The following is a 23,226-nucleotide window of genomic DNA, read 5'->3' on the forward strand; positions in this document are numbered from 1 at the left end:
AGTCCCAAATGAGGTTGAGAAAGCAAAGGCACTATGTCGCTACTCCTAAGTTTGGGTTAGGATTCCATTTGGCAGAGCCTTTTCGAATTTCATCTAAGAGAAATAAAGAGATAGCTTCATCACAACACACCTCGATAGAGGAGACGAAGGAAGTTAAAGACAAGAAAATAAAACAAACCGCTTCAGTGTTTGATCACATTGAAGGCTCAACACCTTGTGCCTTATTATTTGAAAGGCTAGGTCACAAAAGTGAATGTGTATCTCCCAAACATCTAAAGGGTGTGGTTGATATCTCAAAGACCTCTATATTTTGTCACTTGGGAACTACGAAGAAGTCACCATCTAGAAATAAGTTGTCAAAACATGAGGAGCACGGTCACTGTGATGTTGTTGTTGACAAGGAAATCTATAGTACTTTCCCATCACGTATGAAGAGGAAGTCCATTTTGTCAATATCTACAGATGGTCCGCTGAAGGTCAAAATGAGTACCATTGTTTACACTTGCCAGCCTCATAGAGAAACAAGGAAAGAGGAAGGAGCCATGCCAACCATCCAAGGAAGTCAAAGAGAAAAGTTAGACTTCGTGGAAACATCCCATTACATAACAGTGGAAGATAGCCCATGCCTTGAAATTAATGATGATGTCCACGAGGCTCCCCCTCAACTAGAAGATGGTGGGCAATCAACTATAGATGAGCTTAAAGAACTCAATTTAGGAACTCTAGAAGATCCACGCCCAACCTTCATTAGTGAGCTTCTCATGCCTCAAGAGGAGGAGGAATACTTCAAATTGTTAACTGAGTACAAAAATGTCTTCGCTTGGTCGTATAAAGAAATGCCTAGACTTAGTCCTAAGGTAGTCGTTCATCATTTGGGAATCAAGTGTGCAGCACGCCCTATGAAGCAGTCACAACTCATGTTTCGACCCGAGTTAGTACCACAAATTGAAGCCGAAGTCAACAAGCTTATCGAGGCGGGATTTATTCGAGAGGTGAAATACCCGTCATGGATCTCGAATATTGTACCTGTCAAGAAGAAGAAAGGATAAATATGTGTTTGTGTTGACTTTCGTGACCTAAACAAGGCATGTCCGAAAGATGACTTTCCGCTACCAAATACTGAATTCATGGGTGATGCTACAACAGGGCATGAAGCTATGTCATTCATGCATGGGTCCTCCGGATACAATCAAATCAGAATATCTCAAAAATATGAAGAGTGTACCGCTTTTCGAACTCCAAAAGGGATATACTGTTACAAAGTAATGCCCTTCGGTTTGAAGAATGTTGGTGCCACCTACCAACGTGCAATGCAAAACATCTTTGATGACATTCTTCATAAGAGAGTTGAATGCTACGTTGATGACTTAGTGGTGAAGACAAAGCATAGGCGCAACTACCTTGAAGACCTTCGGATTGTTTTCAAAAGGTTAAGAAAATTCAACCTGAAGATGAATCCACCTAAATGTGCATTTGGATTTACCTCAGGAAAGTTTCTTGGCTTCATTGTGCATCATTGTGGAATTTAAGTTGATCCCGCAAAGATTGACGCCATTCAAAAAATACCTGAGCCAAAGAACTTGAGGGAGCTTCGCAGTCTCCAAGGAAACTTAGCATTCATCCGGAGGTTCATCTCTAATCTGGACGGACGGTGTCAACCCCTCAATCATCTATTGAGGAAAGATGTCCCTTTTCACTGGGATAAGTCATGTGAAAATGCTTTTGAAAGCATCAAAAGGTACTTGCTGAATCCACCTGTGTTAAGGGCATCAATGCTTTGGAATCCATTGATACTCTACATTGTGGCACAAGAACGCTCACTTGAGGCACTACTTGCTCAAGAGAACGATGAAGGAAAGGAACAAGCCTTGTACTACCTAAGTCGAACTCTGATAGGAGCTGAGTTGAACCACACGCCTATTGAGAAAATATGCTTAGCGTTACTTTATGCAATAGTAAAACTAAGGCATTATTTTGAAGCATACACCATCAAACTCATCTCTCGAGTAGATCCTGTGAAGTTCGTGATGACTCGACCTATTCTTTCCGGACGCCTAGCAAGATGGTCCATATTGTTTAACCAATATGAGATCACATATACACCTCAAAGGCTATGAAAAGACAACCACTCACTGATTTTCTAGATGATCACCCTCTTCCGGCGGAATACGAGATATATGATGAGCTTCCAGATGAAGACTTTTTGTTCATTGAAGAATTGCCACCATGGACAATGTTCTTTGATGGATCCGCACGTCGTAACAGTATGGGGGAATGTGTTGTGTTGATCTCTCCGGAAAGACCAGTCTTTCCATTCTCCTTAGTTTTAGGTGAAACATGTTCCAACAATGCTGCAGAGTACCAAGCTTTGATCATCGGTCTTGATATGGCATTAGACATGAAGATTCAACAGTTAAAGATCTACGACGACTCGAAGTTGATCATCAACCAACTTTTGGGGTGTTATGAGGTAAAGAAGGAAGATCGCTTGCCATACCATCAACATGCTTCTAGTTTACTTGAAAGATTTGACCAAGTGTTCTTAAACCACGTACCAAGAGAAGAAAATCACAAGGCTGATGCTTTGGATAACTTGGCCACGACGATGGCACTTGGAGAGAATGAGTCAACAAAGGTATATGTGTGTCATCAATGGGTTGTTCCTAGACTTCTTGTTCTTCAAATTAACGAAAGCCATCATACATTTGTTCGAGTGATTGAAGAAGAAGATTGGAGGCAACCACTGATAGAGTACCTTGAACATGGAAAGTTACCTGAGGATCCGCGACAAAGAACAGACATCAAGCAAAGGGAACCACGATTCATCTTCTATAAGGGGACATTGTTTTGCCGCTCTTTTGAAGGGACTATTCTTGCGATATCTTGACAAAGAATAAGCCTGCCAAGCGATGGAGGAAGCATATTCTGGCTCATGTGGAGCACATCAATCTGGTCCTAAGCTCCATTTTTGCATCAAGAGGATGGGCTACTACTGGACGACAATGGTGAAAGATTGCATGGAGCATGCCAAAAAATGTCAAGCGTGTCAATTTCATGCCAACTACATCCACCAACCTCTAGAGCCTCTTCATCCAGCTATAGCTTCGTGACCGTTTGATGCGTGGGGACTTGACGTTGTTGGACCACTTCCAATGTCATCAAAGGGACAGATGTATATATTGGCTGCCACAAACTACTTCTCTAGATGGGCTGAAGCTGTTCCACTCAAGGAAGTGAAAAAGGAAATTGTTGCCGATTTTATCAAGTTAAATATAATTTTTAGGTACGGCATACCAAGATACATAATCACTGATAATGGAACACCATTTGACAATAAGCTCGTAAGTAGTCTATGCGAGAAGTTCGGTTTCAAGCAACATAAGTCTTTAATGTATAATGCACCCACCAACGGCCTTGCTGAAGCTTTTAACAAGACGCTTGGTAACCTTTTGAAGAAAGTTGTTGCAAAGAATAATAGGGATTTGCATGAAACAATTGGTGAAGCTTTTTGATCATATCGTACAACCTTCAGGACTACTACACAATCAACTCCTTACTCTTTGGTGTATGGCATAGAAGCAGTCCTTCCACTAGAGCAACAAATTCCATCATTGCAGATCGCAATCCAAGAAGGACTCGCGTCTGAAGAGAATGCTCAACTTCTCCTAGTAGAGTTAGAGGCATTGGATGAGAAAAGATTGTACGCGCAACAAAAATTGGAGTGATATCAAGCTCGACTATCTAGATCCTTCAACAAGAAAGTGCGGCCACGATCATTCCAAGTGGGAGACTTGGTCCTAGCTGTTCGAAGACCCATAATTCTCAACAAACGCATAGGCGACAAGTTTACTTCAAAATGGGATGGGCCATATGTTGTGAAAGAAGCATATTCAAGTGGCGCATACAAAATTGTTGATAAGGATGGTCTCATAGTTTGTCCAATCAACGGTAAATTTTTGAAGCAATACTTCCCATGAAAGTCACCTACGCTCCTCGACACACGAGCCTAAACTGCAAATCATGACGCTCCTTGACACATGAGCCTAAACTACACATTGTTATACTCCTGGCCCGTATTAGTCTAAACTGTGTACAACCAAAAAACAAAAAGAGTCTGCTAGGTTGAAAACTTCGAAAGAGGCGGCCTAGGCAAAAGTCAAGACCAAAAAAAACGTCAGCTAGGTTGAAAACATTGCGAGAGGTAGCCTAGGCAAAAATTAGGACAAAATAAAACAAAAAAACGCATCTCTCTGAACTACGTTATGACTTAATCCCCTTCACCGAGGTACGTAGGCAGCTTAGAATTTCATTCTAAGTTTAGTCGCGTGAGTTTTAAAAAACAAAAAGAATGGTTTGGCTTATGGGATCGTCACATTAACTCTATCAAGTACATAGGCATATATAAATACGAGAAAGAAGATAATTTGCATTGAAGTGTGAAAGATATTTTATTGCTTCAATGTTGCAAAAAGTTGATACATCCAGAAATGTGGAGACAAAAGAGACAAAAGAGATTAGACATTATCCTATACAAAGCCTAAGTAATGAAAATGATCGTAAACTAGGCTTTGTTGTTGGTGCGTCTTAAATGTTTTTCCAAGTCTGTATGACGTCTCCACATTTAATACCATTCTCGATGTATGTCTCTCGCGTTCAATAGTTGTGATGATCTCTTGACCACGTATCTTGTTGTTAGGCCTCGAGCATGATAGTTTGCTTTTCTTGTGCAAGTGTTGGTTGAAGGTCCCATATATGAGAAGTCGTCTCTCTTAAAAAAATCTTCAATCACCATGGGAGCCACCATTGATGAACTTCAAGACTATTAACAAATCAAGTGCAACAGTTGGTGAAAGGGTGGCTCAGCATCTTATATGACATCTCAGTCTGATATCTGGACTCTTTGAGGTTCTTTGCGAGTCTGCAAAATAAATAAATGAAGAAATAAGATTTGTGAAGCATGATAGCTAAAGTTACTACACGCAATACTATAGAGCCAATTTCAAGAAAAAAAATTTGTAGGACAACTTAGAGAGCATAGAGATGGAAAGCAAGCTCAATGGACGACGAGATCAACTTTTGAAAGCTATTGCGGACCATCTGGAAGACATTCTGCCCCTAACATTTTATATGTTGTAGATTTGGATGTCTAATTTCCAACAACACAAATTGTTTTCTATTGAGGAGTCTCCTAGCTCAAGATATGATTTTGTTTACTGGAACTACACGAATTTGAAAGTTTAATGCAACTAGGTTGCACTTTGGGAATTTTCTGTTTCCAGCCCAAACAGATTTCTGCCATGAAATACAAATGTGATGCAGCTTTATGAGTTACTTTCTAACTCCATAAACAGATCGCAATTTGGAAATTCCTAGCTCGAGATATGAATTTTTTCACTGGAGCACGCAAAGTTGAAAAGCAGCAAGACAGGCGTCTAGATCAATTTCAAGAAATTATTGCGACCAATCTGGAAGGAATACTTCTGTGATATTTTGAGAATTTTCTTATCTCTGAGTCTTATTTCCATTGGTGCAAATATCTTGTGATTTTTACGTTAGCCCAAGATATGATTTTCTTTATCTAGATTGCGCAAATCTGGAAAACAAGTACAGTTAGATGTCTGTAGCAACTTCAAAATATTATGGCAGATGTTCTGAAAAGATTTTTGCGTGGTATTTACAGATATTATGATTTTCGGTATTTTCTTTCCAACATCACTAAGGGTTCGCAATTTCGATACCTGTAGCTTGAGATATGAATTTCTCGACGAGAGTGCACAAAGTTAAAAAGAAGGAAGGAAGACATTATGAGCGACTTCAAAATAATATTGCGGCCAATCTAAAAGGATTTCTGCCATGATATTTTTAGATGTTGTAGGTCTCAAACTTTTCTTTCCGATGACATAGATGCTTGATGATTTAGACATTCCTAGCTTGAAATATGTACTTTTTAATGGCAGCATGCAGTGCTGTGAAGTCGAAATGCCAGACGTATGCATCGCCTTCAAAAGTTTATTCTAACTTTTCCTGATAGAATTTTCCCCTAAATTATGTATATGTCTCTGTGGTGCAAGTTTTGATTCTGTAGAATCAAGTGGATTGCAGTTTGGACACTCCTAGGTTGGCATACAAATTTTTAACAAGAGCATGCAGTGCTATGAAGTCAAGCGACAGATATTTGAGTTCTGATTCTTTACGAAAAAGCGGCTTGTGATTTCATCACGCCCGTGCTAATGAATGGATATCTTTGCAGAGATGTGCCAATTGCTTGATCGTCAAGGTTGGAAAGGAATGCTCCAAATAGTGTCAATTTTGTCAAGCTGCAAAAAAAATGAGACGCGCCATATGCTCGCTTGCCAAGAAGAATATGGTTGCTCCAACTCCAAGCCTCTTCGAGCCAATCCGCAAGGATGAGATGTGCCATGTGCTCTCTCGCCAAGGATGGAATACGGTCACTGCAAGCCTCTTTCTCACCAAGCCTCAAGGAGGGAACACTTTATCTAACTTTCCGTGATAAATTGCAAGAAGAGCATGCTTCGTCTACTTCTTGGGACATGGAATGCCATGTACATATTCGGCCAACTATAAGAAGAGGATTCTCTATGGATTTATTCGCTAAGTTGAAAGAAGTCATCTACACCAAGTCTCGATGGATACGAAGTTTTCATGAACCTCTTCGCCTGCAGAAAAAAGAAAAAGATATTGTTGAACATGTTTCACTTCGGTGAGAGCGCGCAAAGCTAAAGAAACTCATCGCCTAATGTCTAGAAAATATCTGGGAAGATATAAGGTCAATCTAATTGTAATCTTTATATATTTTGTAGCTCTAGAATTCTACTTTCCGATGCCACAAATCTCTCATGATTTCAACGATGCTATACCAAGATATAAGTCTTTTGTGAAGGCGCACAAAGATGTAAATTTGAGCACGACAGCATCTGAAACGAAATTTCGAAATAATACCCGAGAAGCTACAGAAGGAATTTTGCCCCAAATTTTTGATATGTTGAAGTAATTGAAGTGTAGTGTCAAGAGGATTAGACAGCTTGTGTTTCCGGTGTTCCTACGACAACATATGTTGGTTTTCTCCATAGATGCCTAAAGATTATTATCCCGGACAGATTCTGCAGTAAAAGGGAAAAGATTTTGGAGGCCTCGGTGCCAACGGAACGAAGCTTTTGGTTATGTCTAGTTGATTGGTGCCAATGACACGAAGCTTTGATTCAGCAGCAGGTACCGGTGTCAATGACACGAGGCTTAAATTCATCACAATAGATAACTGTACTTGCGACTCGAAATTCGGATCAGCGTGACAGGTAATAGCGCTAACGACACGAAGCTTGAAACTATCGCCAAGTTTAATATCAAAACAACCATCTAAATAGCTGAAGATTTGCAGATTCGAACTTCTTTTCTGGGTGATGTCAATTCCTGCCAGATAAATAGGAAAAGGAGATTTTGATGCCCTCAGTGCCAACAACGAAGTTTCTGCATATTTTGCAATCTCTGTGTCAATTACACAATGATTTTCTGTCTCGGAGCCCTTGGGTTACTTCTAGTTCTCGCTTTTTCTAGTCTAAAAGAATTGCTGCAACAACAAAAAAGGGGCAAGTCATGCATTATCAAAAGTTAAGAACTAGAAAAAAAAGAGAAGTAAAGAAAGAATGAGCGAAAGCAGTTCATGAAAGCAATTTAATTTGAGATGGGTGAAAAATTAATATTAGCTCTGGTACTTCGCCTAGTTAGACAGCAAGGTTCTTTTTATTTTTGACCGATGCAAGAAGACAACTTTCTACTGGTGCAAAACAAATTGACTACAAGTCTACATGTTAGAGAAACTCGATATTGGTTTGTGGTCAAAATCAGTTGGGTTAGTACCCTTTAATAGGCATCGGTGGGAAAGAAATTTGTATTTCAGTAGGACATAAGTATCAATGCGGCGTCTTTTCATCCTGAAGTAACCTACTTAAAGTTGAAGAAGAAAGTTTGTTGTTTGAATACGACACAAATTTACATTGAGAAAGAATTCTAGCTTAACGGAGCTTAAGCCAATGATAGAAAAGAAGGGACTTTCTAGAACGAGGTGCTTGAACCATTGGTTTATTAGATATACATATGCTATAAAGGATTTCTAGTACTTTTATTGATGGCATGGTCTCCTACGTGGAAGCAAATTAAGCTAGTTGGATTTAACTAGTAATGATGGTAATCTACTTCTATCCAATTCTCACGAGGCTCAGCAAGAGAGTGCTACTCAAAATGGAATCCAATGTGTTAATCTTGGTTCAAGCATATTTAGTTAATGTTTGAGAATAGATTTAAGAAAATGGACCTCATAAAAAATATCCAAACACAAAGAATGGACGTTACTACTAATTTGCATCTGTTGCGATGTTAATCCATTTAGCATTACAAAAATCAAGATTCGATCACCTCAAACTACAATTTGGACAGCGTGTGCACAAGCAGTTCTTAAGGTAAAAATTACACTGGCACCCTATTTGGTCGCCCCCATTTTTTAAGTTTTTTTAACTTGTACCCACTTTTTAAACAACTTCAAGCTTTCTTCTTCTTCTTCTTCTTCTTCTTCTTATTATTATTATTATTCGGGTGACAGTGATTTTATATGTTGTTTGTGAACATATTTTAAGGTAGTTTATGATTTTTTACAGTGGTGAGTTATTGTAGCACTTTATCTTTTACTATTGCTTATGGTTTCTTCTTCTTCTTTTTCTTAATTGCAAAATGGGTTCGTTACATATATTGTTGTTTTGATAAATTGATGATTGGGGTTTGTTCTTGATGATATTTGGAAGTTATGTTTCAAATTTGTGCTCATTTGGAGCAGATTTAGGTATTAAATCGTTTATTGGATTGTTAAAATTTGAAGAACAAATTTCTGTTTCTAGACAATTTGTACTTTAGGCCTATTTAGCCTTAAGTGCATGAAAACGTTGGTTGCACTTCAGACTTTTTGGCCTTAAGTGCATCTGAAGTGCAATTTTTCACTTCAGACTTATTAGTCTTAAGTGTAGGAAAATATTTGTTGCACTTCATACCTTTTTGGCCATATGTGCATCTGAAGTATAAATTTTCACTTCAAACTTATTGGCCTTAAGTGCATGAAACCATTGGTTGCACTTCAGATCTAGTTGGCCTTACGTGCATCTGAAATGTAATTTTTTCACTTCAGACAAATTATTTTTAAACTTCAGACACGATAAGTCTGAAGTTGATCGTAAAGTGGGTAGGCTTGCAAATATTTTTGCAAAGTGGGTATAAGTTCAGTTATGACCCAAAACCCGGGTATAGATGCAAAAGGAAAATAGTAGATGTGAATTCAAAACATTTGTGTACTACATTAGTACTTCAAGCCTCGTCTATACAGTTTATCAAGAATATACTTCGATGAATCTTGAAGTAGGGGCCATTTGAGATGTATAAAATTTATCGGGCTTAGTCCATACAATATTTGGATTAGATCCAATTGGGTTAAATAATTAATTTAGACTTTACAAATTACATTTGTCCATTTCTATTATTTGCAAGCCGAAAGTCCATTTAGTCAAGTGACATGGCATATCCAGTCAAACTCAAAGCCAACAAGATGATGCCACATGTGAAATGATGTAGCAATCCCAATCTAAAACATTGACCAATCAAAATTTGCTAAGTATCTAAAATGACATGTCTTGACCAATCACAAGCAAGCTTATCACATAACTTATGTGATAAGTTTGATGACTCATATGATCCAATCAGAATCAAGCAAGAGAGTTCATATGTAGCTGGATTGTCCATCCTCTGCAACTATAAATAGAAGGGTTACATAACTCTCTGGGAACATTCAGAATTGGAGAAGAGCATTGCGCAATTGGTGAAGGCATCCACAAATAGAGAGATCAATCATCAAGTGCCTAGTTATTCAACAAATGAATGATCAATGGAGTTCCTCCCGGAGATCAACCTGTAACAACAAAGTGTTGCTCAACGTTCTTGGCGATTAAATGCATCACAAGGAGGTCTGCATCATCCTACATTCGAGAAAGACGCTTCTCAAGCCCTGGAATCATGGAGAATTTTAGAGAGGAGAATCAAGGAATACATAGAATTGTACTCACAAATATCTATCAATAAAATCTATTTTTTCTTCATATTATTTTTTTTGAAGTTTATCTTTCGTACTACGAAAATTTGTTGCGAACAGAGACGAGGTTGTTAAACATGGAATTAGTGCAATCAGATTTATATAATGTATATTAGAGGAAAAATGTCACTAATCAGTTCAGAATTAGGCAATGGTTCTCACCAAGTGGAGAGACTCCATGAGTTATTGATTTGGCAGGTGGTTATGAGTTTCTACACATCTCTTTCATAACTACAATATTGCAAGGGTTGGAACAAGGCTTATATGCGTTATGAGGTATGTAACGGGCATCGGTTCGTGAATTTGCAGCTATTGTGGTTGGAGGATATTATTATGAGCATACGAATTATGCGGTGCATTATGTGAATTCAGCATGGGTGCATGATCATGTTTTGGTACAACGTATTGAGATTGATACGGCGTGCGTATGTTAGAAGACCTAGTAGAGAATTTCGGATGTTGGAATTTGGTTCTAAGGCTTGTCGGCTAAGGTAGAAGGAAGGATCTTCAGCCTGGCTTGAGCTAATGTGCTCATATGGGTTGTGGTGGCACGAGTAGGTGCACGAGGTGTTAAATAGTGATTTTGGGAAACTATGGAATGGTTCTTGACACGTTCGAGGACGAACGTATGTTTAAGTGGGGGAGAATATAATGACCCGACTGGTCATTTTCAGCTCTAGCATGTCGTTTGATGGTTTGAGACCTTGGGTATCTTCACTTCATGTATTATGACTTGCACGTGTAGTCAAATAAGATTTTCGGGAAGATCAGAGTTGGTTTGGAAGAATATTTCTCAATTTGGAAGCTTTAAGTTGCAATAATTGACTATGGTTTGATTTTTTAGTAAATGACCTCAGATCGAAGATTTGATGATTCCATTAGGTCCGGATGATGATTTTGGACTTAGGTGTATGTCCGAATTTAAATTTGGAGGTCTGTAGGTTGATTTGATGCTTTTTGGCAACACTTGGAAGATTGAGGTTTAGAAGGTTGATAGGTTTGACCAAGAGTTGACTTTATTGATATCAGATTCGGATTGTAGTTTCGGGAGTTGGTATAGCTCCATTCTTTCATTTGGGACATGCATGCAAAATTTGAGGTCATTCTGGGTTGATTTGGTATGATTCGGCATGAGTTTTAAAAGTTTAAAAGTTCATTAGGCTTGAATTGATGTGCGATTCATGGTTTTGATGTTTTTTGGTATGATTTGAGACCTAGAGTAGGTTCGTGTTATGTTTTTGGACTGGCTTGTGTGATTGGACGGGGTCCCAGGGGCCTCGGGTGTGTTTTGGATGTGTTTGGGTTGTGTCGCGCTCTTATTTGATGTTTCAGTGTCGATTCTTTAGGCATAAAGGGTGCCATATTGAGAAAATGACCTTTGATTTGTAATTAGATTAAATTATTAGATCTTTATCACAATTACGGAACCATAGCAACAAGAATCGTCGAATACCGAGGTCGTATGAGAGAGTTATGCCCATTTCCGTGTCGGGAAAGATTGCTAGTTTCTTGTACGAACCTGTCACACCCCGACCTCGGGGAGCGCTACTGGCGCTCAATTGAGATATCCCAGTCAAGCAAGCCTGTACAATGCCTTTTACCCGAACTTACCCATTAATAACAAGAAGATATATTTCATTAAGTAAATAATGAGAAGATCATGTGGACAACACCAATTCATTACCATTAGTCACGTCAATTATAAGTCTCCCAAAATATTACATACACTTTCATAGTTTGAAGTGGAACATGTGGTACAATTACAACATCTTTAGTTTGACTTTTTCATAACCAAGGTACAACCCACAATATATCTGCGGAGCCTCTAATGGATACAAAAGAGTACTATAATAGTGCCGGCAACAAGGCCACAACTATACCTCAAAAATAATTCACAAGGAACAAAAGATACACGACCCCAAAATAAAGTGGGGCTCACCAAGTCAACTGGGAAGAGGGTGTACCGCTATCACTGATCAATACCGCCTGTTGTAGAAACACCTGCATCCATTAAAGATGCAACGCCTATGACAAAAGGGATGTCAGTACATATGGAATAGTACTAGTATGTAAGACTAAACACCCTCTCAATAGAATGAGTTACAATACAAGGAGAAACAATCGTAGAATCAATGGAAGCCTCAAACAATACCAAAACATCAAGTTAGGAACAAGATAAGTTTTCAAGTAAATTACATTATTTTAGGTTGGGAGATCCTTAATACCGATATACCACCGTGATTTTAGCACGGAAACTGATCACGCCCCGATCGGCTAGGCCGTCTCACCCAAAGACATCCAATCACAGTCATAATCACAATCTCAATCACAATTACCACCATGTGTGCGGCATGACGTCTGATCTCGATCCGATCGGCTAGGCCGTCTCACCACAATGCCGTGTGGATCGACATCACCTTCTGCTAGCAATCACCTCAAACCAAATAAGGGGAATAATCTCATCCCATTTAAGGGAGTATTCTCAACACATCAGTTCGGGGATTTACCCCTCAATCACTCATACACCGGCTCGTGTAGTTTCGGGGTTAGGTTATTTCAACCTACCCTTCCTCGGTGACTAACAATACTCCCAAAATGTTGATTATAAAAAGGATTTTTAGCTCACTCATATTATTTTACACATCTTTTTATTTCATTGGCACTAGTGGCCATAAATGTAATATCATTCTTGGCACGTTGACTGTATTTCATATTTCATACTCACCCCTTTCACTTTCAAGCATCATCATGGGTTATCAACAACAAGGTATTTTTAATCAAGATTTTTAGGTACACATATGAGCAATTAAGAGTCTTAAGCACATTGAGTTTTCTTTCACAATTTGGCATAATAACTTTCATTTGAAGAACGACTTGAAGTCATAACATTTTAACACACAAACCATACTTTGAGCACATTATTGAATGATTACATAGTATGACAAGAGCATTCAGAACATATTTTAAACATATATCTTTCGACACAAAGCTTATTCGGAATAGTCAAATTTATAATGACTAACTCGGGACATGAGAAATAAGAAATTGGCCATAACACTTGAGACTTACGAGAACATCGTGGGATTCAATTCTAAGAGAGAAGTTTAGCCAACATACCTCGCTTTGAGCTTCCTTAAATTACTATAATGTTCCGAAAATTCTAGCAACTTCAATCTATTTAGAAACATAACAAAATTGAACCATAATTAGGAAGATACTCGGGGGTTTAGCTCATTTGAGCATTTTATTAAACACTAAGTGGGAATTATGATGTTAAGGTCCTCATATGGTGGATTCCTTCATCCCACAACCCAATATATACCCTTTTGAGCTCAACAACCTTCCCACAACTTTGTAGGTACATGCATGCATAGATAACACACCCATACCTAAGAATCACACTCCCCATTATCCATCTTCTAGCCCCAAACTCAAAATTGAAGACTAGGGTATGGAACCTTACCTCTTGGATGAAGACCTTGTGAGTTCTCCAAGTCTTGAGCAAGGATTGATGAACAACTAGCATAGGGATCCCTCTTCTCACTCTAGACCACTTTCCTCTCTCTAAAATATCAATTTGAATCTTCTAAAAGAAACCCCAAGGTTGTTTTATAAAAATGGGATCGGGTGAAATTTTCCAAAACATAAACTTATGAAGTTGGGTCTGCGGTCGCAGATCGTACCGCAAGAAATGGGCAGGTCTGGACAGATCTGCGACTGATCTGCGATCCGCAGATCAATTCTGCGATCGCATAATGGACCGCAAAACCTCCTTCTAAAGTTTTCTCCTACTGGTTCTGCGACGGATGTGCGGCCCGCGAAATAATTATGCGGTCGCATTGTTGACTACAAAATGACCTCCAAAATTGTCCCATTTCTCTGCTTTACTCCGCGGTTGATCTACGACCCACAGAATAGTTCTGCGATCGCATAATGGACCGCATAAATGACCTGTTCTTAAATAATTTTTCTCTAGCTCCCCAACGCACTGTACAACCTGAAAAGTATGTATCGCGGAATTTCTACAATCCTCAAACACATTAGCCCACCTCGGCACCACGAAGCCCCGGGTTTTAGGTGAAAATTTACGGGGCCTTATAGAACCTTTGTTCTTCGTGAATGCGAAGAAGGATTTCTGGGTTGAACGGTCGACACGAAAAATTTCTCTTCAGGAACGTGAAGGTGTCCCGCGAAGGGGAAGAACAAAAATCACCTAGCAGTGTTTTAAATGGCTAGATCGAGCATTTTAGTATTTTGAGCATATCTTGAGTTCTAGAGCTCTGTTTGAGGTGATTGTTGCGGCGTTGTTCTCGTCTCAACAAGGGGGTAAATATAAAACCTTTATTTTTATGTTTTTCTATGATTATTTCCATTGGATTTTTTTATCCGTGTTTGGATTGTAGAAATTGGGATTTTGAGCCCCAGCGTTCAGAAATGGTAAATCTTTGATTTGAGGGTCAATTCATAGACAAAATTGGATGATTTTATGGATATATACTATATACATTAAGGGTAATATTTATTTTTGATAATTTTCGGAATCCGGGCATATGGACCTGGGGGTTGACTATGTTGACTTTTCGAGCAGAGTTAGAAATTATTATAAATTATTAAATTAAGAGTATTGGAGTATATTTTGATTGGTTTACACGTTGTTTGATTAGTTTCGGATCATTTGGCATTGGTTTGAGGAGTTAAAGAGGTGTTGGAGTCGGTTATCAGATTTCGGAGCGAGGTAAGTCTCCTGTCTAACCTTGTGAGGGGGAATTTACCCGTAGGTGTTATATTTATTATGTACTACATATTGTGGGAGCTACACACATATGAGGTGACAAGGGTCCGCGCGTATGCTAGAATTTATTATTACGTCCGGGTAGACTTAGACTCACGGCATGCTTTAATTGTATTATTTGATTTATTCTTGCTTGTTTAAATGCTTTAATTTACATTTAGCCTGATACTAGACTCGCGTAGAGTATCGTACTTGCTATTATAGATACTTGACGAGCTTCTTGATTAGCCGTGGATAGCTCGTGGAAATTGTACATTCCTTTACGGACTTCTTCCGTGTTGTGCGTATTCGTCTGATAGGTTTTCTTGAATTTTATAACTCACACGTATATTTGTGAGTGGGGTCAGTGACCCATCAAAGTTTCATATTTTAATGGGATAGAGCTAAATGCCTCAGCAATACTCTTATGGGATCGGGTCGTTAGCCTCAGCAGAGTAACATATTCTTATAGAATCGGGTCGATCGCCTCAGGTGTATCATGCATCATAATCTTATGAGATCAAGTCGTTCGCCTCGGTAGGATTATGTATCACTCTTATGGGATCAGGTCGCTCGCCTCGGTAGAATTGTGCGAAATACTTGATAAGGAGTCTGCGTACTCATGAGTTTCTTGACTTGAGGTCTGACCGTTAATTTGGTGTTGACCATTACGTATTCCATTTGAGAAGGTATCCGATAATTGAGGAATTTGTGTTCACTGTTCAGTTGTAGACTGTATTATTTTCCTATATATGTTCTCATTGTTTACTAACCATGTTTCATACTTCTCTACCTTATTATATTTGATTTAGTGGACCACTAGTAGTGTCAATATCGATCCCTCGTCACTACCTCTTTGGGGTTAGGCTAGATACTTACTGGGTATGCGTTGATTTACATACTCACGCTACACTTCTGTAATGAATGTGCAGGTACTGAGGCATGTACATTAGGTGGTCATCTTGGCGCATTGGCGGAGATGTTGAGGGGGCTTTATGGTGAGCTACATTCTATGCTACGATTCGCTGCAAACGGAGTCTCCATCTTATTCAGTTATTATATCTTGTCTATTTTGTATTCTAGACAGATGTTGTGGTAGTGTTGTATTGTTCTAGTAGATGCTCATACTCTTGTGATATCGGGTTTTGGGGGTTCCAAGTGGATGTTCATTATTTTATTTCACGTTATTATTATCACTTCATTTTATGATTTATTTATATTCGGAAATTTGGTAAAGAAAAGCACATGTTTCTATGAGTGCTAGATTTTATTCTATTTATTTAATGGAATTCCTGATTTTACAATTTTAAAATGGAGACTTAAGTGGAGGTTCATGCACTGGCTTGCCTAGTAACATAGTTGGGCGCCATCATGACCTATTGTGGAATTTGGGTCGTGACACTAGGTATGGCCAAGAGAGATAATGAAATAATGATGTTGTGAGTGGTTAAAAGTGCTAATGAAGCTATATATGGTATGAAAGGATATGAAATTAATACATTTATATTTCTGTTTCCTATGTATACAAAAATATTTTTGGGCGTATCATTAGCGAGCCGAGGAAGGGTGGGTTGTAAAGGCCCACACCTGAAACTACATGTGTCGGTATAGGAGTTGATTGAGAGATGAATTCCCATGGTATATTGTACTGAGATTATTCCCCTTAATTGGGATGAGGTGATTGCTAGAAAAATTGATGTCGACTCACACGACATATGTGGGGAGACGACCTAGCCGATCGGGTGGCGATCGAATGCCATGTTGCATCCATTGTGGTTCACCCTTCTTATTATTGTATTTCATTCACATCATATGTCGATCCATATTCATTCGTAGAGAGATGGAGTAGCCGATCGATCTATGATCGGACTCCATGCCTCGTACATGGTGAGATGATCGGTGGCTAATAATCTCCCAACAAAAATTGTTAATACGTAATTGGAATTGATTATCTTTTAACTTGGCATTTGGATATTATTGGTTTTTCTTGTTGATTTCATGATTCTCTCCTTCTTTTATTGGTATTCTATTCCATGAGAGGGTATTTAGCTTTACATACTAGTACTATTCCATATGTACTAATGTCCCTTTTCCTGGGGATGCTGCATATTTAATGGATGCAAGTGGCTCCGTAGCAGGTGGCTCAAGTTATTGATAGGTGTACCTCTTCTCAGCTGATTCGATGAGCCCTATTCTACTTCGGGACCTTATGTTATTTAATTTTGCACATTGTGTTTTGAGGTATAGCCGGAGCCTTGTCATAGGCATCTCCATACTACTCTTCTATTTCATTTAGAGGCTACGTAGATATATTGTAGGTGGTGTTCGATTTGGGTTAATGAACTAGAAATGTTGAAGTTGTCAAACATGTTTCCACTCATAACTATGAACTTGTAATATTCTGGAAATTGTAAATGAAGCTTCTATAAGTAATGAAAAAAGGATGTGGTACACTTTACTATTCACATGTCTATCTCTTGTTACTGATTCTCAATTTGTTCATGGGGAAGATTGGGTAGAAGGCATCAAGTAGGCTTGCTCTACTAGGATATCTCGGTTGAGCGTCGGTCGCGCTTCCCAAGGTTGGGCGTGACAAGCTTGGTATCAGAGCCTAAGGTTTTAAAGTGTCCTAGAATGTCTCGGAGTGTTATCTAGTGGAGTCTTTATTATCGGTGTGGAGTCGACGACATCTATAATTAGGAGGCTACTTGGGCATCTAGGAATGTTACCCTTCTTCAAAACTCTAGATTGTGAGATAGAGCTTGACTATAAGATTGTCTTCTAACTCATGTGTTGAGGTTCAGGGTAAGTCTAAACGTTCTTCCGTCTATTCCAAGTAATATTGTCATATGGCATGACAAATAGATAAAGGACATAATATTAAGGAAATGGTACATGTATCATGTTTAATGAATGGTGTGGACATATAAGATAAGTATATAGTACCCGGAGCATACTTTATATGAGAAAAGTGTTAGAAGTGATTACCCACCACCAAATAGAGATTGACATGATAAATGAGACCTGGGCTAAACTAGTAAATGTAGATATTGTGGAAACCATGTATATGATCCTAAGATGTAAAAGAAAATTTGTTACATAGGCATGTGATATATGAAAGGCATGACTTGGAGGGTAATGATGATAGTGTAGGTCTCTCACGGAAGACAAGAAGTTATGAAAGTGATAATGATGAGTTCTTTATGCCCATATATGACTTGTTTGGCAATGATAAGTCTAAGGAGAAAAAAAAAAGAACATCAAAGTATATGTCATAAGATGTCCCTTTGAGTATAAGGAGAGTCAATTGAACTCACAATGAGTAGACCCTTGCACCATGAATGTTATAAGAGACCCATAAATGTACGAAGTTGTGTTACACTCCTAAAAGATATTGACATGAAGAATTTGGGTCCCAAGCCTGTGAGGCTGAATAAGAGTTGAGCATTTATGAGGTTAATACCATGACGACTTAAACCTCCCTAATAATCGATCATATATAAGAGGACTAGAGATATAAAACACATGTCCCTCAAGTTGCTAAGTTCAAGACCCGTGTCAAAATTTGGAATATTCACCCCAAGTGGGGAAGGAAGGGTCATAGTGAGGCTACTTAAGTACAATAAAACAAGAGTGGAACCATGTAGCTATGATTTTGAATATTTTATTGAATACATATGTAGTCTATAAAAGTGGTCAGGGTTAATGTGATTCTCTAAAAGGATATGCTAATGATAGACTACTAGTAAACCAAGAATGTGGAAGGTTAAGAAAGGTAAATTCTTCATACATGACATGGTCAACGATCCTAGGAACTAAGAACAGAAAAATGAATAAGTGTAAGGTTTGCAAGAGGGTTTTATACTTTTTAGAGAGTCAGACAATGGAACCCAATGAAGTACTATAGATCAAATGTGAAAGGCTTGTGAGTTTTCAGAATGAGTTAATCATGGATTTGCGATTTAGGTAAAGTTCCAAGACTCTAAGAAAGAAGGAACAAGTGGTACAAATAAATGTGATGCTATAATAACCCAAGAGTAAGAATCTTACAAGCAAGGAAGTGTTAAGTGATAGATTGAAAAACACACTTTCTCACGGGTATTTCAACAGGTGTCGAGAGGCTAGGATGATGAATTTACAACTAAGGGAAAGGACCACGTAACATATGGAAGAGTGCATAACTATTCACTAACTAGGAAGAATGAGGAAAGAAGGATTGGAAGAAAATCTATAAACGGAGGTGGTCATAGTTATCACAAAATAGTTCGTACCAGGATTGTGGACTCGCCTAGAGCACAAGTGTTAATAGAAGGTATATAGAACCAATCGTAATGCAGCCGACTTGGGTGACACTGAATATCAATTAAAAGATGTAGAGGGAGTTCATGCCTACATATTACAATGGAAAATGAGACTATTGGTGGTGTAGTAAACTCAATAAACTAGGCACAATGATACTACGAGTTCATGAGAGATAGACAGGTGTGTGACACAATAAGGCTATCAACTATGCATTAAGGGCAAAATGGGATGGGAATACATGTCCCAGTCACAAAGAAAAGATAGTACCAGCATATTGGCTAGACCAAAAGGGCGATCAAAAAGGGAAAAATAATTAAATCTACCCAAAGGACAAAGGGAAATGTTCAAAATATGTTGAGAGAGGATGAACACTTATTACAAAACATACATGTTTAACTCGATAGCTCTCAAGATGCAATACCAGGCAACACCATTGGTAGCTACAATATTGGGAATAAGGTGAGTTACTTATCGAGGATGGAATCAGGTGGACTAAGTGTTACACATAGAAGGAAAATAGGAAGTTGTTGTTGAAGAATTCGGGAAGATCTCAAGTTTCAGAAAAGGCCTTGTTCTGGCCAGTGACTCTTTTGAATTGAATACATAAAAAGGGTGTTGAGATGTACTTTGGAGGTGTTTAAAAGTAAATAGGGATCGTGAGAATGTTCACAAAGTAAGTAGATTCAATTTTTAAATCCTATGAGGCACATAAGAAGGAAAGAGAGTGGCTAAGAAAGGTCTGAGCACAATGTTGCTTTGCATTTCACTCGATGTCATGCAGGTTAATGTTACGAGGGTGTGTGCACAAGCTAGCATATATTATTCATTTGAAATAGAAAGTCCTATAAGAAACTCATCAAGTAAAGTCCTTTGTTGAGAATTTGGAGAAGCAAGTTGCAAGTATTAACAAAAGGTTGTAACTCTATCAATGAAATTATCATAGAACCCAATTCCTAGGAGGTCACATGTAAGAGAAATGTGATACAGATGTTCCACTAATGATGCATCTGGTTCAAAAGTATGTACATGTAGTGTTTTGTGACTCAATGTCATGTTAAGATCATGTTTATGTTGTCTCTTCAATATAGATGTCCATATATAACAGGGGAAGTAATATAGTATTTATAATGATGTAATTTCATATATCGAATCGTGATTGGAGCAAAGAGTGGCTACAATAACGTATTTTGATGGGTATAGGGCCAATGAAGGACATAGTCGAGAATTTTATCATATATTGGGTTATTGTCGCACTGTGTGGTGCCTCGTATGGCAGGAGACGTAGATCTCCCGTCGGATGGTCTGAAGTTGGTGTACAGAGTTGATAGGGCCATACATCATTCCTTAAGCTATGGCAAAAGTCAAGATCATCAAGGAATGGTTGAAGAAGGCGGAAGGTCATCAAAATTTCTATTCAGATGTTTGACATAGATATTTGGAGTTTGAGGAAAATGAATAGGTGTTTCTAAAGATTTTCCCCATGAAAACATTATGTGATTTGTTAAGAAAGGGAAATTGAGTCTAAGATACATTGGGCCATATAAAATCTTAAAGAAAATTAGCCAAGTAGCATATGAGCTTGAATTACCTAAAGAGTTGTCCTCCATGCATCACGTATTTCATGTGTCCCTATTGAAGCAAGTGATTGGGGATCCGTCACTCATTGTCCCTGTGGAGAATGTTGGAATTAATGAAGGTTTGACCTATAAAGAGGTTTCTGTTGCCATCTTTTGTAGACAAGTTCGAAAACTAACAACTAACGAAGTTGCATCCGTTAAGGCGTTAACAGATATGAAGAGGAGATAACCTCACTTATTTGTAGGACAAGGTAATAGTATGTAAAGACTATTGGAAGCTCTCTTCTTTCGGGTATTATGTTTTTTGCTCATGTATGTGCACCTCCATGGCTTGGAGCAGTTATGTAAGTTAAAAGCAATGAAATGGTATGAAATGGTGTGTTTAGTGCTATGTATACTTACGGTGCCTTTTATGGCATGTAGATATGTTTCTTGGGTTGCTTTATGTGGCTCTGTGACAGGTGGATAGACATATATACAAAGGAGACTCTGACAAAATTTTTGGAAAGTTGGGGAGTTGGTTAAATTTTGAAGAACTAAGGCTTAAGGGTAAGTTATGAATGATTAAGGAGATGGTTTAAGGGTAAGGAGAATGACTCTATACTTAGCTAAGACTTATGGAGTCTTCAGGAAGTCGATTAAGGTTTGTTAACCTAAAAAAGATGAATATGTGGAAAGAAAGCTTAAGTACTCTCTCTAAGGATGGAAAGTCCAAGATCCAACATTCGAGGACGAATGTTCCCAAGTGGGGAAGAATGTAAGGCCCCGTAAAATATTTTTAATGATTTAAGACTTTATAGTGCACCAACGATAATTGGGAATAATGTTTTTGAGTTCTAAAGGATACCTATGGGATAGAACCATATTATTTTGACAAGAAAATACCTATGGAAAATGTTTTGGAACATATTAAAGAGTTTTGTAAGTGGGAAGAAGTTGTTTGGAACGAGTTGGAAATATTAAGTGGAAAAGGTGTCTTAATTTGCACAACACCTGCCTTTGAACGGGTATAAATCTCATAATAAAAAGATAGTTTCCATGAATTTTGTCCCTAAAGTGTAGCCCTTTAAGTCTAGTTTCAAACGCATCAAGCCATTCGTCATTTGGACATTCTTACTAAAAGTAATGATCAAATTACTAAAGTCAGACCACCCAGTTATTTTGGCGGGCAGCGAAGCAAGGCTCGCTTTGCCAGACCGGGCGCAGATCCTTTTTTCCCTTGCATGCAGTGGATAGAGACGTGAGGCTCACTTCGCCAAACTGGGCGCCCCCAGCTTAAGGTTCTTTTAAGTCATATCGGGGGCTCATTTTCCCCATTTCACTTGTATGAATTTTGGAGCTTTCCTCCACTCTCTCAAGACCCTCAACTCCTTCCATCTTTAAGGTAAGAAATCCCCACTATCTTGGTGTGAATACTATCATTTCCATACTATAACTAACTCAATCCACCATAAAAACCTTACATTTTCAAGAAATATTTTCAAGAACTCAAAGGAGGATTTTGCAAGATTTCTTCCAAAAGGCAATTCTACACCCTTAGACTTATGTGCATGGATTTATTATGGGAATATGAGTATGAATTAAGTATTGGAAATTATGGAATGGTGATTGGAAGTCATAAGTTCCCAATTTAAATGCATAACCATTGTAGAGATTGAAGAGTGATTATTTGATAGAATTTTGTTGGTTGGGTGTGGATGGTTGGCCATGCATGTGATGTTGGAAGTTATAAATTATTTAAGAATGATGGTGGGATAAATTGTTGATAAATGGTAGTAGTTGGATGAACTAATTCTATGGTTAAGAGATGTAGAGATTTATGCCTACTAGGTATTTGATAAAGTGCCAAAATGGCCTAAACTATAGAATTTGTTACTAATGTTGGTCCCATTGGATGTTGATATTGTAGATTGAAGTTGATTATTGTAGTGTATCATTGTAGTATCATTAAGGGGCGAATTTGAGGTATGTTGGCTAAACTCCCTTTCTAGTCGGAATCCATGAGTTCCTCGTATGTACCAAATGTGGTTTGTTCAAACTCCTATTCATACTTTTCCAAATTGTTTCTGATGATTGATTTTCCTAAATGCTTATGTATTCGAGTCATGTTCCAATTTTTCCTATCATATTATTCTCCCCTTAGTGTAAAGTTTTTTAAATATGGTTGTTGTAACTAATGCATATGATTTGAATCCATGTTTCAATGGTAAATCACCATGCTCTCCTTTGTAAGTGTTTTAAATGTGTTTTGATTTCTTACATGCTCATGAGTTTAAAATATAGATATCATGCTCCCCTTGGAAAAAGTATTCGAAGAATAAATGGTGTATTAATCCCTTATGATTTTAACTTGTGTTTCGATTGCCAATCATTATGCTCCACTCTTTGAAAGAAATTGAATGTGTTTAAGGCACTCATTACTAATGAACTTA

At 38.2% G+C, this 23,226-nt stretch overlaps 1 protein-coding gene across 1 annotated transcript; it reads left to right on the forward strand.

Annotated features, from left to right (window-relative positions):
* The first annotated feature begins 2,113 nt into the window (after positions 1-2,113).
* Positions 2,114-2,887, forward strand: LOC138898983 (uncharacterized). The gene has a single exon (XM_070185093.1). It carries the CDS (start codon positions 2,114-2,116, stop codon positions 2,885-2,887), a length of 774 nt encoding a protein of 257 aa, XP_070041194.1.
* Positions 2,888-23,226: the final 20,339 nt, after the last annotated feature.

Source organism: Nicotiana tomentosiformis, chromosome 9, assembly GCF_000390325.3.
Source record: "Nicotiana tomentosiformis chromosome 9, ASM39032v3, whole genome shotgun sequence".
Classification (NCBI taxonomy): domain Eukaryota; kingdom Viridiplantae; phylum Streptophyta; class Magnoliopsida; order Solanales; family Solanaceae; genus Nicotiana; species Nicotiana tomentosiformis.